The following is a 13,444-nucleotide window of genomic DNA, read 5'->3' on the forward strand; positions in this document are numbered from 1 at the left end:
AAAAAGCACTGAATTGTGTACTTTTAATGGCTGACTCGGTTAGTGGAGCATGCAATTCTTGTTCGTTGTGAGTTTAAGCCCCACACTGGGTGTGGAGGTGACTTAAAAATAAAATCTTTAAAAGAAAAAGATGAGGGATGTGTGGGTGGCTTAGCTGGTTAAGCAACTGCCTTTGGCTCAGGTCATGATTCTGGAGTCTCGGATGGAGTCCCACATCATGCTCCCTGCCCAGTGGGGAGTTTGCTTCTCCCTCTGCCCCTCCCTCTCTCATTCTCTCTCTCTCTCTCTCTCTCTCTCTCTCTCATTCTCTCTCTTTCAAATAAATAAAAGCTTTAAAATTTTTTTTTAAAAAGATGAGTAAAAAAGCCCAAAAAAGTGCACACTGTATGATTGCATTTATACAAAATTCGAGAACAGTTGAGACTAATCCATGTTGTTAAAACTTAGGCTAGTGGTCAGTTGTTTCTGGCAAGGAAGAGAGGAGAACATTCACTTTTTGATCTGCATGCTGGTTACACTTGGGAATTCACTGTGAAAATTCATCAGGCTGTACATTTACAATTTGTACACATTTTCCATATGTTAAACTTTAATAGGAAAGTACTCAAGAAGGGCAAAAAATTATTTGTAGGTAATCCCTCAACAAAATAAATATTTTTAAAAGATTTTATTTATTTATTTGACAGAGAGAGACAGTGAAAGAGGGAACACAAGCAGGGGGAGTAGGAGATGGAGAAGCAGGCTTCCCACTGAGCAGAGAGCCCGATGCAGGGTTCGATCCCAGGACCCTGGGATCATGACCTGAGCAGAAGGCAGATGCTTAACAACCCTGACCAGGTATCCCCAAAATAAATATTATCATATATAGTATTATGGGGAAAGAAAAGCCCAAAAGACAAGGAAATACGGTTCTTGCTTAACTTGTCCACACAGTAAGGAAAATTATTAGGGGAAATGAGTAGTCTTAGCCCATTTCAGAAAGATGTTAAGTAAACAAACAAAAAAATACTTAATGGAATGTGGGTTGCAAAGAGAACAGGATAACCACAAAACAAAGAGGGTTTGAATGAGGGAAAACCAGCCTAGTTATGGGGAGCCTCAATCATTTGTTCTCAACTAAGGACGTGTATCAATGTGTGAGTGTGTGTGGGAACATATATGAATGTGTGTATGGGAGAATATGTATGTAGGTGTACGCTTAATGTAAAAAAATTTAAATACAAGAGCAATATAGAACATTAAAAGTCCTTCCCCTAGCAGGTGTATATCTTCCAGCTCTCCTCTCTTCAGTATATTATATGTATATTACATACTTTTGTACAGAAGCACATATGTTCAATCTTTCTAGTTCTTGGATACCTTCCTGGGCTGGAATTTAGAGGGCTACTTCTTCATCCATGCTTGGGGAATCCTCATGGCCCATACTTTCCGCAGGTGAGTCTGGCATCCCTCCCACTGCTCTCTTCAGGTAAGAAACACCAACTTTCTTGAGCATCATTTGATTTGGTTTATAGGGTAGGATGAGCCCCAACAACCCAAATGTCATCTTATCTATACTGTGGAATGCCAAGTGTCAACCCAGTAAGGACACTAGCTATGTCAAGAAGAAACCCGCGGAAGGGAAATATGCCAGTATCTTCATCCTGGGACTGGATGGTAGGGGTGTGGGTTTTGTTTTCAGATTTGCCTGTGCCTTAAACATTTCCTACAGTGAACATCATTACCTTGTGGATTAATCAAGTCATGTCTAAGTAAATCACGACAATACTGTTCCTAAGCTTTCAAGGTGTTACCTATGACTCAGCATCATTCACCATCTCCTGCCCAGGAATTACGAGGCCAGGTCCTCTGAGGGATGCCAAGTCGGAGGAGGTAAGAGATGTCCCTCCCATCTGGATAATATGGAGAGTACAACCAATGCACAGGTAAATAGACTAACAACAACTGAAAATGTCCAACTGTTCTTGAAGTTGAGACCGACTCAGGAGAACTAACATTCAGACCTGGTAGATCTGATTAATTTAAGAGTTAGAAATCTCAGCATCCCATTTTACAGATGGGAAAACTAAGGATCAGAGAGGTAGAATAACCTGCCTGAGGTCACACAGCACCTTCCCACTGTTTGCAATACCTAGGCTTGCCAAGCTGTTCCACATCTGTTTGCAGCTGAGGTCCTTGAGCATATGTAAGAGCCGACTCTCCTCTGGGGGTGAAAATATATGCTGGCAGTGGCCACATGTTTATGTAAGAACAGGTTCTTTGCACATAGGGCAGTCAGTATAAGTGACTCTTAAAGATTTTGAATTTTCTGGGTTATTTCAACAAAAACATTCCCCCCCAACTATGTATTGAATATGTCCTCGAAGTGGTATATATCCTACCTCATTTCATCATTCATTGCCCTCTTTCCTGGCTAAGTGGTATACAGCTGACCCTTGAACAACGTGGGGGTCAGGGATGCCGATCCCCTGCACAGTTAAAAATCCATGTACAACTTTGGACTCCCCAAGAACTTAACTATGAATATCTTACCGTTGACTAGAAACCTTACCAATAACATAAACAGTCAACACTTTTTGCATGTTATACGTATTATATACTATAGTCTTACAACAAAATAAGCTGATAAAAAGAAATAGTATTAAGAAAATTACAAGGAAGAGAAAATACATTTGGAGCACTGTACTGTATTTGTCGGAAAAAAATCTGGGTATGGGTACACCTGCCTAGTTCAATCCATGTTGTTCAAGGTTCAAGTATATATACTTTTTTTTTTTTTTAAGAGATAGAGTAGGGCGGGGAGGGGGCTTTGGCAGAGGGAGAGGGAGAAAGAGAATCTTAAGCAGGCTCCACACCCAGCCTCGAGCCCAATGTGGAGCTTGATCTCACAACCCTGAGATCATGACCTGAGTTGGACGCAGAACTGACTGAGCCACCCAGGCACCCCTATGCACTGTCTTTTAATCATCACAACCCTCGAGGAGAGAGAAATGCTGCCCACATGTTATTGGAGAAGAAGCTAAGGCTCTACTGAGTTCACGCACTTCCGCCCAAGGCTATAGGCTCCGAGGAGTAGTGGGGCTAGGCTGGGAAGTCAGGTCTGTGACCCTGAAGCACCCAGCAGGACTCAGGCGCATGGGACCCCTCGCCACAACAGCCCCTCCTTCCTCCTCAGTGACGCAGAAGCAGAGGCATGCCCAGCACACCTTGGACTGTACAAACGTCCGGAAAATCGGCACCAGCTCCTCATCTTCCAGGTGGTCCGCGTGCTGGATGGCCACGTTCAGGATGTGGATTGGCTCTTCTCTGAGGTTCTGGGAGAGCAAAACAAAGGCAGGTGGTAGAAGGACTTGGGGACCCCGGCCTGCCCCCTCCTCAGCATGGGCTCCCTGCTCGGACGCTGACCTTGCTGTCTTCCTCACAGTACAGGGAAGTGCAGGCCTTGCTGAAGAGGGGGGCTTCCTGGGGCACGTTGGCAAAGCAGGAGATGACTTCGTCAAAATTCCTGGAGGTGCAGGGTAGAGAGGTAGGGCTGAGGGACTGCTGCCCCATGACGTCGAAGGTCAGGATTTTGCTCCGGGCAGACGAGAGACTTGGGTCCTCGCTCCTTCCCACCCACTGCTCTCTGAGCCCATCCAGCTCTGTGCAGAGCTCATGGGGGTCCTGACCAGGTCCAAGGCACCATCGCTGGGGTCTTTCCCCAAAAGGGAAGAAGGAACCTATGTGACCTGAGATTGTGAATAAAAGGAAGTCTTGTGCTCTGGAACCTCGGTGGGTCCCCCCTGTGCTTCTGTGCCCCTGCCTCCCATCAGGTGGGCTCCCCTGTCCCCTTGTCCCCCATCAGGCCAGGACACCCTTGCTGTTCACCTCCCCGAATCAACTAAGACTGCTATGGAGTTACACAACAAGATAATCCAAACGCAATGCACAACACGGAGGAACAGGCTGGGGGAAAGGGCAGAAATAGTAGGACTGACTGCTGACATTTATTGAGCATGTCACTTAGACCTTAACCACACTTTATTATGATTATTTTTTTAAGTAGGCTCCACACCCAATGTGGGGCTTGAACTCATGACCCTGAGGTCAAGAGTCACATGCTCTTCTCACTGAGCCAGCCAGGCACCCCTCCCCTTTAACTATACTTTAAATACAATATTTAATATACACTATCTCATTTAATTTTCCTGATGATCCTGTAAAGTAGATGTTTCTCTTATCCCCATTATAAAGATGGGAAAACTAAGGCACAGAAAGGTGAAGTAATTTGCTCAGAGTCTCACAGCGTGGAAGCGCACAGCCAGGTAGGCTACACAAATGAACAGGTGGGGGCCAGGGGAAGCCCCTGCTTGGGGTGTTTGAGAGACTAGGACACTCTGGGTACCTTACGAAGTCCTCAAATCTCCTGAAGGCGACCATGGCCCCCATCCGCTGGCACAGTGGGGCGAAGCCGCTGTCCATGAAGAGCTCGGTGCTGTGCCTCAGCAGGTCGGGGTTGGTGACGCTGATGGGCACGGCCATCCTACAGGGGGACCGGAAGAGGGGAATGAAGCAGCTGCTTGAAGATCTGGCCCCGAGAGCTGCTCCTGTCCGGAAGCTTCGGAGAGCCAGACTAGCCCAAGAGCCCGCCCACAGCAGGACGGAAGATTGTGGGTGGAAGGGATGGGGTCTGGGTCTGAGGAGTCTTGTCTGGTTGCTCAGGACCTGGTACAGACTAAGAGCTCCACAAGCGAATGATGAATGGATGAACGACATGCATGCATGCACACAAGTCCAGCCCCAACGTGGTCCCAGGGCAAGCCCAGATCGTGGACTCAGCCACAGAGAAGGAACACGCTTAGTGCCCACCTCCTCCAGACAGCCCAGCACTGGGCGGCTGGCTGAAGGGGCAGGCTTGATTCTAAAGACACATGCCAGTGCCTCCACCTCTGTCAAACCTGCTCCTGGGACAGGGTCAGAAACCAAACCTGGCCCCTCAGCCAGCAGCCCATTAGAGCTTAGCTGGTCTCTGCCCCCAGGACTGGCTGCTCACCAGCAGCAAAGGGAAACGGGTCCCCTGGAACTGTGACAGTCGGGCCCTGGAATCAAGCGAAAGAGGGGCTGTTGATCAGATGGGGTTCAGAAGACAGTCAAAGAGCAAGGCCAGCACTGCTCTCCTGAAAAGGAGACCTGCTTACAAGGTTGCCCCTTGGCTGGTGTCTGGGAGCTTGCGAAGGGTCCCCGCCACTCTCTAAATGATAAGAGGCTCACCGTGCCCAAATCGTCTATGCTGAGCACCTGCTTTCCTTCTGGAGTCTGGGATTTGGGAGCATGCTGGGCTGAGGGTGCGTAGACGACCAGCTCTCCGTGAAAACCTGGGCACAGAGTCTCTAACCAGCTGCTGGACAACACTGCACACAGGTCATCACAACTCATTGCTGGGGGATGAAGGGCATCCTCCGTGACTCCCCTGGGAAGGACTCTTGGAAGCTTGCACCAGGTATCCTCCAGACTTCCTCCCCCATCCCCATCCCCCGCACCCACGACCCTTTCTCTCTTGCTGACTGTCCCTCACTTTGCTTCATGTCCTTTCACTGGGACAAGTCCCAGCTGGACACATCCTGAGCCCTGAAGTCTTCTTAGTGAATCCTCAAATACTGGGTGCTCTTGGAGACCCATGACCCAGGTGGAGGGAGGCCTCTGTGACTTCCTGCTGGGTACCCCTGAACTCACCATCGAGGCCCAGCCCTGCTCCCGGACAGCTAAATGCAGAGTAGTAAACTGGCAGGTAGCATGGGCTGAGTTCAGCCCACAGATTGACTTGGGTCCCAGCAGCATTTTTAACATATTCTGACACATTAATTACCTATTTACAATGAAGTTGAAGAATTTCATTTATTTTTTAAAGTCTAGATGTCCTGCTTCTCTCATGGGGGAAAAACAAGGGAAGATTTGGCCTGGCTGACCATTTGCCTGGAGCTAGAACAGCATCCCCCCCAGGTAGGGCCATACTCCCAGGTCCTGCCTCCCAGCCAGATTCCCAGCACCTTGGGTCTGACCCGAGGTCCTGGCTGCCCCGTGCACGCAGCTCTCCTGGCCTCTGGTCCAACCTCCCTGGACTGGTCCCCTGAGCCAATTCACAGGGGGTCCGGTGCTACAGCCAGGCCCTGCTGGGAGGTGGGACTTCACTCGTCATGGCCCTTCCTGGAGGCCCTGAAGAGTGGCATTTGGTAGCGACAGCAGGCAGAGTCTGCTCTGGAGACAAAGGCCCGGAGCAAGCTTCTGGTGCTTCCAGCCAACAGCCACAGCAAGGACCTGAGATGGTCAGGGAATCCCTCCAGGGTCCTCAGTGTCTGTGTGGGTCAAAATAGGACCCTGGACCCATATTGGTCACAACCAATAACCCAAATATGTGTGTAAGTTCCTCCTAAGAAACAAGGGCTGACTGACCCACAGGCTTCTGGAGAACCGCCTTCCTATCCTAACAGGGTTGAACTGCTAAGACAACAGAATCAAGGAAAGAACAGAATGCCTCCTCACCGGCAGACAGTTTCAAAAGCCCTTGTACCACACCTCCCACAGTCCCCTAAGTGATTCCAAGGCCACAAACACTTCGTCTCCTTTTCTCTCAACCAGACAAAATAGCATGATCTTTTTTTCTTTTTTTTAAATAAGAAGGGTGGGGCGCCTGGGTGGCCCAGTCCTTAAGCATCTGCCTTTGGCTCAGGTCATGATCCCGGGGTTCTGGGATAGAGCCCTGTACCAGGCTCCCTGCTCAGCGGGAAGCCTGCTTCTCCCTCTCCCACTCCCCCTGCTTATATTCCCTCTCTCGCTGTCTGTCTCTGTCAAATAAATAAATAAAAATCTTTAAAAAATTAAACAAAAGGGGCACCTGGGTGGCTCAGTGGGTTAAAGCCTCTGCCTTCAGCTCAGGTCATGATCCCAGGGTCCTGGGATTGAGCCCCACATCGGGCTCTCTGCTAGGCAGGGAGCCTGCTTTCCTTCCTCTCTCTCTGCCTCTCTCTGCCTACTTGTGATCTCTCTGTCAAATAAATAAATAAAATCTTTAAAAAATAAAAATAAGAGTAAAAATAAATGACATAAAAATAAATAAACAGTGTATATAAAAGGAGGTCTTCTGGGGGAAGCACTTCATTTCTTCATCCGTAACAGAGCAACACCCTTCTTCTTAAAAGCAATGGAAAGAAAAACATGCTTTGAAACCCCAAGAGATCCAAATATTCCCCGCTTCAAGAAATCACGAATCCTGCTGCCCATAGAGACAAGATCTGATTAAGTCAACACCCAGATCATGACAAGACCATCCTAGCCACAATCCAGGCCTGTGGGGACCCCCAGGAGAGCCAGAGCCAGAGAAGCGAGGAAGAGGGAAGGGGGAGGCTCCCAATCCCAGGGAGAGGTGTTTGCTTTAGCTGAAGGTAACCCGCTCTACCTGACCAGGATGGTACTTCAGGTCCTGAAATAAGACGGATTAAAAAAAGGGAAGGTGAGAGAACAGCACAGGCACACCAGGGCGACCCCAACTGAGAACACTGCAGGGATCCAGACGGGCCAACACACTTGCCCCAGCCGGTGGCTCCAGAGGACCCGCAGGGGCTATGGAGGGCACTCCGACGGGAGAGGCACGTGGCTCAGATCCCTACCCCACATGAATGAGCACTGGGCCCATGCCAAGGGAAGGCCCAGGGCTCCTTGTGTGTCAAATGGAGACAACAACACATTTTTGGTCAACAGATGGTGAGGACTGAATTATATAGAGTATGGAAGCACTTAGTATGGTGCCCGACCAACAACATGCCATCGAGCAGTAACAGCACAGTGACCATCATCACAGGGGTCCCGGATGCTCACCAACTTTCTACATGCCAGACACTGCCCTAAATGCCACGTGCATCGTATCTCATGGTTTAGGAAAGCACTGTCCAATGGAACGTTCGATGGTGACAGAATATTCTAGAACTGCAACATCCAATATGGCAGCCACAAACCACACGTGGCTGCTGAGCTCTTTCAGTGCGGCTTGTATGACTGAGGAGCCAAATTTTTAACTGAATTTCACTATTTTAATTTAAAGAGACCACACATACGGGTAGTGGCTACTCTACTGGGCAGGGTGGGTAGATGCGGTAGACACCAGATTATCTCATCTTAGAGATGAGAGAATGGAGAAGTAGGCAGGTCCCACGGTGGAGAAGCAGTATCCCTGATTGTCTTCCCCAGACATAATCGCTGGGTCCCTCCAGAGCCAGGACTACGGGGCTTAGGGAGAAAAGGAACACACACCACCCCTGGGTGCACACCACTCCATACCTGTTTGGGTGGGAGGAGGGCAACATGAACTGGAACTCCACCACGCAGGTGCCATCTGGGAGCTCCCGGTGCTGCAAACTGTTTAACTCATAGGCAATGTAGCCCCGTCGCACATAAACCTAATAAGGCAGAAGCACAGAAGACATTCTCGCAGAGGGCACTGCAGGGTGCCCGCAAAACCCACCGAAGCTCAGGCGGGAGGGATCCAGAAATCATCTATAAATGATCCCCAAGCAGAAGCAAAGAACAAATTTGCTCACATTTTACATTACTTTTCTTCGCCAAGGGCTAGACAGTAAATGTTTTAGGTTTTGCAGGATATCTGTCTCTATCCCAGCTATTCAGTTTTGTTGCTGCAGCCTGGAAGCAGCCGGGGACAATATGTATGTGAAGGGGCCACCTGGGTTCCAATAAAACTTTATTTACAAAAACAAGAGCTACGGTCTGCCGATTCCTTCTCTAGAATGGAATATTCTAGAGAAGGTGCCACTCGAGAGAAATGTAACATAGTCACATGTGCAATTTTAATTTTCAATCTTCTAGTAGCCACTTCACAAAAAGGCAACAGGTGAATATCAGTTTAATAGTATACTTGATTTCATCCCCAATAACCAAATGTCATATCATCTTGACATAGACTCAGTACAAAAAAGTGTTGATACAGTAGCAATTCTTTCTCCATACAAAGTCTTTGGAATCTGGTGGGCACTGTATACTGAGAGCATAGTTCAACTCAGACTCACTGCATTTCAAGCCCTCACTAGCCACAATGTGGCCAGTGGCCGCCATATCAGACAGCACAGTTCCAGAGGTTAGACGGGAGTTTTTTAATTGAATAAGGAATATAAGAATTGTGTAGCAAGAGTTAACATAGCAGACCTAACTACTATCCTTTAAAACACCCTTGGCTGGCCTCTGGGAACTTGGATTTGGGAGGGTTCCCATTATACTCCGATAAGAATGGTTCATGGCAGCTTAGTTGTACAAAGAATGATTTTTATGTTGAACATGCACTTTCTTTCTAGGAATTTAATATTTTGTTACATATTAGGACCAGCCCCCAGGAAAACCCCTAGGGCACTGAGTCTCTGAGCCTCATTTCAAATATGTTGTCATGGGGTGCGTGTGTGGCTCAGTTGGTTAAGTGCCTTAGGCTCAGGTCATGATCCTAGGGTCCTCGGATTGAGCCCGCATTGGGCTCCCTGCTCAGTGGTGAGTCTGCTAGCCCTCCTTCTCCCTCTGTCCCTTCCCTTCCTCGTGCTCTCGCTCTCTCTAAAATAAATAAATAAGATCTTAAAAAAAGGAAAAATCACATGTTGTCATAATTCATTCCTTGAAGAATCTAAAGTGCCTACAGGACCACTTTCAACTTGTACTTGGTTTCCTCTGGATGTCACCCCACGCACTTTGTCCCTCTGCTGATTGTGCTCTGTGTCTTTTCACTGTAACAAATCAGCCACGAGCATGGCCATCTGCTGAGGCCTGTGAGTCTTCCTAGTGACTCATCGGATCTGGGGCTGGTCTCAGGGACACCCACACATTTAGAGCACAAACGAAACTCTACACATCTCAGTAGACCAAGTAAAACTGTAATGTTCACAATGCTCAACTTGAGTCATGGAGAAAAGGTTGGATTGTGTTCCATCAACCTGCCAAACAAAGGGACAGGATGCTCAAAGAGATCTGGAAAATTCTCCAACAGAAAAAAAAAGGGGAGGGGATTTAGTGCTCAAACAAAGCAAAGAAGGTGGGCTGCTGCCTTCCATCTGACATAGAGTTGCCCCTCAAATAGGACAGGTGCTTGGACACATCAGATGCTTACTCATCTATCTTCAAATAACCCTGTGAGGTAGGTATTACTGCCTCTACTGCGGCATGAGAAGCTAAACGTCCAGAGAAGGCAGGCAACTGGGCAGAGGTCACACAGCTCATACCCTTGCACAGCTTGCTCCCACCGACTGGAACCTCTTTGCTCTTTCTCTCCACCAGTTCTGACTCGCTCTGAATGCCTGCTTTCATATCACTTTCTCATCCAAGTTGGAGCTGACCCTCCCTGTCAGGTTCTATCCTGCTGTCTGCTTCTCAGCATGACAGCTGCATTCCCACTGCAACCCTATCGTGTGGTAAAGAAGGAAGCATTTAGCACGAGTCTCTCCCCAAACCAGAGAGAAGCTGCCTTAGGGCACACTGGCTGTTCCCTGGTTTATCCTCAGCGCCCAGCACACAGTGGGTCTCGATATAGTTGAACATTGGAAAGAGGGGGGAAAGGCACAAATGAGCGCTCCTGGGTCTCACTCCTAGAAACACAGAGACCTGAAAAGAATTCTTTGTTTTTTGTTTTGTTTTTGTTTTTGTTTTTAATTCGACAGAGAGAGAGATCACAAATAGGCAGAGAGGCAGGCAGGGGGGCGGGGGGAAGCAGGCTCCTGCCAAGCAGAGACCCCGATGCGGGGCTCGATCCCAGGACCCCGGGACCCCTGGAGGCAGAGGGTTTAACCCACTGAGCCACCCAGGCGCCCCTGAAAAGGATTCTTTGAGCTGAAACCAGGCAGGAAGGAAAGACTGCAAGCCAAGGAGACTCTGGGGCTGTGACATGTTCACAAGCCCCAAACGGTCCCCACGGAGACCCAGTACCAGGATGGGTGACCCACAGGGTCTACAAAGGTGGCAGAAGAGGGAGTGGGGGCCATAGGGGACAGAGACTCCAAGATCAGAGGGTTGTGCTGCTGGTCGCTCCCTTCTCTGCCCCATCACAGCGGGGGGTCACCTGAAATTGTCACCTAGGTTCCTCCCAGCTTTTGTGGTTCCCAGCAGATGAGTCTTCCAAAGGTATGTAATACAGGGAGCCAGGGAGTCAGCACAAGGGGCCTGGGCTCTTGGTGGCTAGTATTTAGAAGTGCCCTGCCGGGGCACTGTGCCAGGATGGCACAGGAGGTAACAGAGATTATCAGCAAGGACTCCGGACTGGGACCTCGTGTGAGTCCCGGGCTTGCCACTCCCCAGCTGTGAGACCTTGAGTGAGTCGCTCCACTACTCTGAGCTTCAGTTCCCTTCCCTGGAAGATGGGTGTAGCAACAGTCCCTACATTGTGGAGAGAAGGACAGGATCCCACACTTGAGGTACGTGGCCCAGGGTCAGGCGCATGGCCAGCAGGCAGTGGGTGCAAGAACTGGTATTTTGGGGACGGATGCTGTTCCTGGGGCCTCCCTCCTACTTACCTCCAAGGATGCCATGCAGACGACTTTATTAGCATGGTAGAAGAAAGTGGGCAGGACATCAAATATGGTCGTCTCGGAGAGTATTAGTTTCTAGGGGATGGGAAGGGAAGGAAGGGAAATGTGAGCAAGTTTCAACCACGGGTCAGATAAATGGAGGGATGGGGCAGGGAGGAGACATCCATAGTGGTTCTATCAACAAAATGCTGCCAGCGTGCAGCATCGATCAACGGTTCTGGGAGAACAGCACCTAAGGTTCCCCGTCCAGAGGTGGAGGGGGTGGCTGGAGGCTTGCCAATGATCCAAAGGTGTGGGGTGGGGGAGTCCAAAAGATGAAGCCATGACTCAGCCATGCAAGTGTGCATGGTTTCCAGTAAGCTCCACAACACCTGAGTTTTTAAAATGACCCCTCCTGGGGGAGCCTTGCTGCCCGATACCTGTCCATCCTGTGCAACTGGACCTCTCCCAGAGGCTCCCTGAGGCCCCCTCAGGCAGCCCCAGCCACACAGGGCTAAAGCATTAGTGTTTCCAACTGTGTGCTGAACCCAGGTGCGGGCGCACTGATGGCACGGGGAGCGCATCTCCCAGATACCCAACCCGGGCCACAGTGTGTGCTCTGGAAGGGGGACTGAGGGCGGCGGCCTCACCTTGAGGTTTTCTGGGCAGAACTGGTGGCCATACATGTCGATGGCAGACAGGAAAATGGACTCCACCTGGTTGTGCCTCAGCTCGTAGGACGGGAGGTGGGAGGCGATCAGGACCTGCAGTGGGTGGGGACAGAGAAGCCAACCTTACAGGGGAGAAGCCAAGAGCTGGGCCCCAAGATGGGTCTCAGAACGGCAGCAGAGGGGCTGTGCACTGTGAGGGACAGGAGGGGGGAGGGACGGCAGCCCACGACCCTACCTGTCTGGCTCTGAGGGCCACTTTGCAATGCTCGCTCTTGCTCAGCTGAGTGAGCTCGTTGAGGATGGAGGTCAGCTCTTCCGACAGGGAAGGGTCTGGACCACAGAGCTCATCCTTTGGGGGACAAAGACAGAATCCAAATGGCTTTCCTCCACCAGAATGAAACAAGCCAGCACTCGTCCTCAGCTGTGGGGGGGGGGTGCAGGTACCCCAACAAGCCAGATGGCTCCTCAGCTCTCTGGGCATCCCTGGCACAGCCTGATAATCACGCCCATGCCCTAAACACCCACTTGGATGAAAAATACAATTAAGTCTTTACCTATATCACAATTAATAACCAGCTATTATCAGGCAAGCAACTCCACACTTGACATTCATTTCCCCAAGCCCTCCCACCCTTCTGAGGAGTTACGATATGATTCCCATTTTTCAGATGAGGAAACTGAAGCTCAGAAGCGGTGTGCCCTGCCCCCAGGCCACAGAGCATGGGCAAAGCCGAGCCATATCCAAACCCCGGTCTATTCTGTCCTCAAGGCTTCTAACTCTTTCCTGCCTGACTTAAGGGTTTGACAGTTTCAGAGAACAGTGAGGAGGGGGACTAGAGTTGGGTACGAACAAGAGTAAGGTTCACATGGGATGCTCTAGTGAGGGTGGTAAGCCACCCTCTGGGAATCCCCAGAGGGAGCATTCTGGAGACGTCAAGGGCAGCTTCTTACAGGAAGGAGGATTTGGAGTTGCAGAAGAAGTAGAGGGACTGTGGTTCCCATGAGCATCCCTCCTCCCACTTTGGGACAAGGGACCTTTTGGCTAGAGACCAGAGGGCTGTGAGCACCTGGTCTGTGCATCTCCTCCTTATGCCCTAAATGTAAGGAGGGCTTGGGAAGGGCTCAGAGCAGGTGCTCCCCAACACCCGCTAAAGACATAACAATGACTTGCTGGGAATGTGAACACTCCAGCAACACGCCCCCACCCCTGCCCCAGCCCAGACTATTCTCCAAGAAGTCACCAGATGGGGG

At 49.9% G+C, this 13,444-nt stretch overlaps 1 protein-coding gene across 2 annotated transcripts in view; it reads right to left on the reverse strand.

The window, feature by feature from the left end:
- The window catches only part of ACACB (acetyl-CoA carboxylase beta), a gene marked incomplete at its 5' end in the record, with an annotated part of 99,806 nt that overhangs the window by 30,438 nt on the left and 55,924 nt on the right, over positions 1-13,444 (reverse strand). For both annotated transcript variants that reach the window (XM_080821058.1, XM_080821057.1), the window contains 7 exons: positions 3,207-3,314; positions 3,406-3,505; positions 4,385-4,522; positions 8,311-8,429; positions 11,529-11,618; positions 12,173-12,286; positions 12,429-12,542. In XM_080821058.1, coding sequence (XP_080677184.1) covers positions 3,207-3,314; positions 3,406-3,505; positions 4,385-4,522; positions 8,311-8,429; positions 11,529-11,618; positions 12,173-12,286; positions 12,429-12,542 — 783 coding nt within the window. The remainder of the gene's footprint in view (positions 1-3,206; positions 3,315-3,405; positions 3,506-4,384; positions 4,523-8,310; positions 8,430-11,528; positions 11,619-12,172; positions 12,287-12,428; positions 12,543-13,444) is intronic.

The sequence above is a fragment of the Martes martes genome (genome assembly GCF_963455335.1).
Source record: "Martes martes genome assembly, chromosome: 13".
Lineage (NCBI taxonomy): Eukaryota > Metazoa > Chordata > Mammalia > Carnivora > Mustelidae > Martes > Martes martes.